General features: G+C 42.6%; 1 protein-coding gene across 1 annotated transcript in view; it reads right to left on the bottom strand.

The window, feature by feature from the left end:
- Positions 1 to 90: 90 nt before the first annotated feature.
- LOC110416521 (protein NETWORKED 2A-like) overlaps positions 91 to 1,171 on the bottom strand; it is a 3,308-nt gene continuing 2,227 nt past the window's right edge. Inside the window, exon 3 of the mRNA XM_021428525.1 lies at positions 91 to 1,168. Within this exon, the coding sequence (XP_021284200.1) occupies positions 93 to 1,168 (1,076 nt within the window). The 3' untranslated portion in view covers positions 91 to 92. The remainder of the gene's footprint in view (positions 1,169 to 1,171) is intronic.

Here is a 1,171-nt window from a genome sequence, read left to right as displayed (position 1 = left end):
GAATCCAAACCGGAATTAATCGAAAAGAAAAGAGAAATCTTCCATAAAGGGAACTAAGAAAATTAAGAAGGGAAAGGGAAAGACGCAGGAGTTCATCGTGAGGGCTCAGTAGGTTCTGATAGGAAACTGAGCTGTTTCTGCAATGTTGGATGCCCGCATGCAAACATTGATGAACCCTTTAGCTGCCTCTTGTTCTTTAGCTTGATTCCAAATAAGAAAGAACGCAAAGGAATTCTAGGCTTCCCAGTTCTCGACACGGGATTTTGAGCTGTTGATGCTGACACCCCAAGTTCCCTTTCCAAATTCGCCATTACTTTCTCAACTTCAAGCTTGAGTTGTCTCACACGATCAAAGCCTGCTTTCAATTCATCAGCAACCTTGTTGTTTTCCTGTTTCATGTTGAGAACCTCACCTTGAAACTTTGCAGCCTGATATCCACTGAGTTCAGTCTCTCCTGCATGGCCACTAGCATTGGTCACTCTTGCAATCTCTTCTTGGATGTTGCACAAGGAGGAATATCTGCCTTGCACTTCGTCCTTCAAAACTGCATTGTTTTCCAACCATAATGTTAATTCAGTTTTTACTTCTCTCAAGTGAGAATAAATGGGGCGTGCTTCGGATTTGAGAGATTGATGCTGCTTTCCACTTCCTTCTTGCTTCATTTTTCCTCTCAGTGTTGATAACTCTGCTTTCAAGTCCTGGACTGAAGTTTGGTATTTTTGAATCTGATGAAAAGATGTGCTGAACCTCAACCAGAACTCTAGATTTTCCTCCAGCAAGTCATCAATATCTGATCGGATTTTTTCTTCTACGGTTAAAACATGACGGGGTTGGCTTACAGGTTTTACCTGCATAAGAATTTCTCCCATTGTCTTGGGAGATTCTTCGAATCTTCCATGTGCAGTTGCTTCGACTACTTTTTCCTCGGATTCAACTTTCCCCTGACCTACGACTACTGGCCATGCCTGAATAGATTCGGTCACTGTAGATTCTTGGCTTGCGCTTAGACGGGGTCCTTCAAGTTCTACAAAGTTCCCATCCTTGTTTTGATCTGGAAAGCTCATTTTTTGACGCAAAGATTGAATCTCTCCATCTCTGGAGGCCACAGCATTCTTCAGTTCCCTTATCTGCAATGCCAATTCGAAGAAACCGTCTCGGTTTTTCTTCTCTA

The sequence above is a fragment of the Theobroma umbraticum genome, unplaced genomic scaffold (assembly GCF_002168275.2).
Source record: "Theobroma umbraticum cultivar Fairchild unplaced genomic scaffold, ASM216827v3 scaffold_51.0, whole genome shotgun sequence".
Taxonomy (NCBI): Eukaryota; Viridiplantae; Streptophyta; class Magnoliopsida; order Malvales; family Malvaceae; genus Theobroma; species Theobroma umbraticum.
Note: the sequence above shows the minus strand (reverse complement) of the source record. Positions and strands in the feature narration are given on the sequence as shown.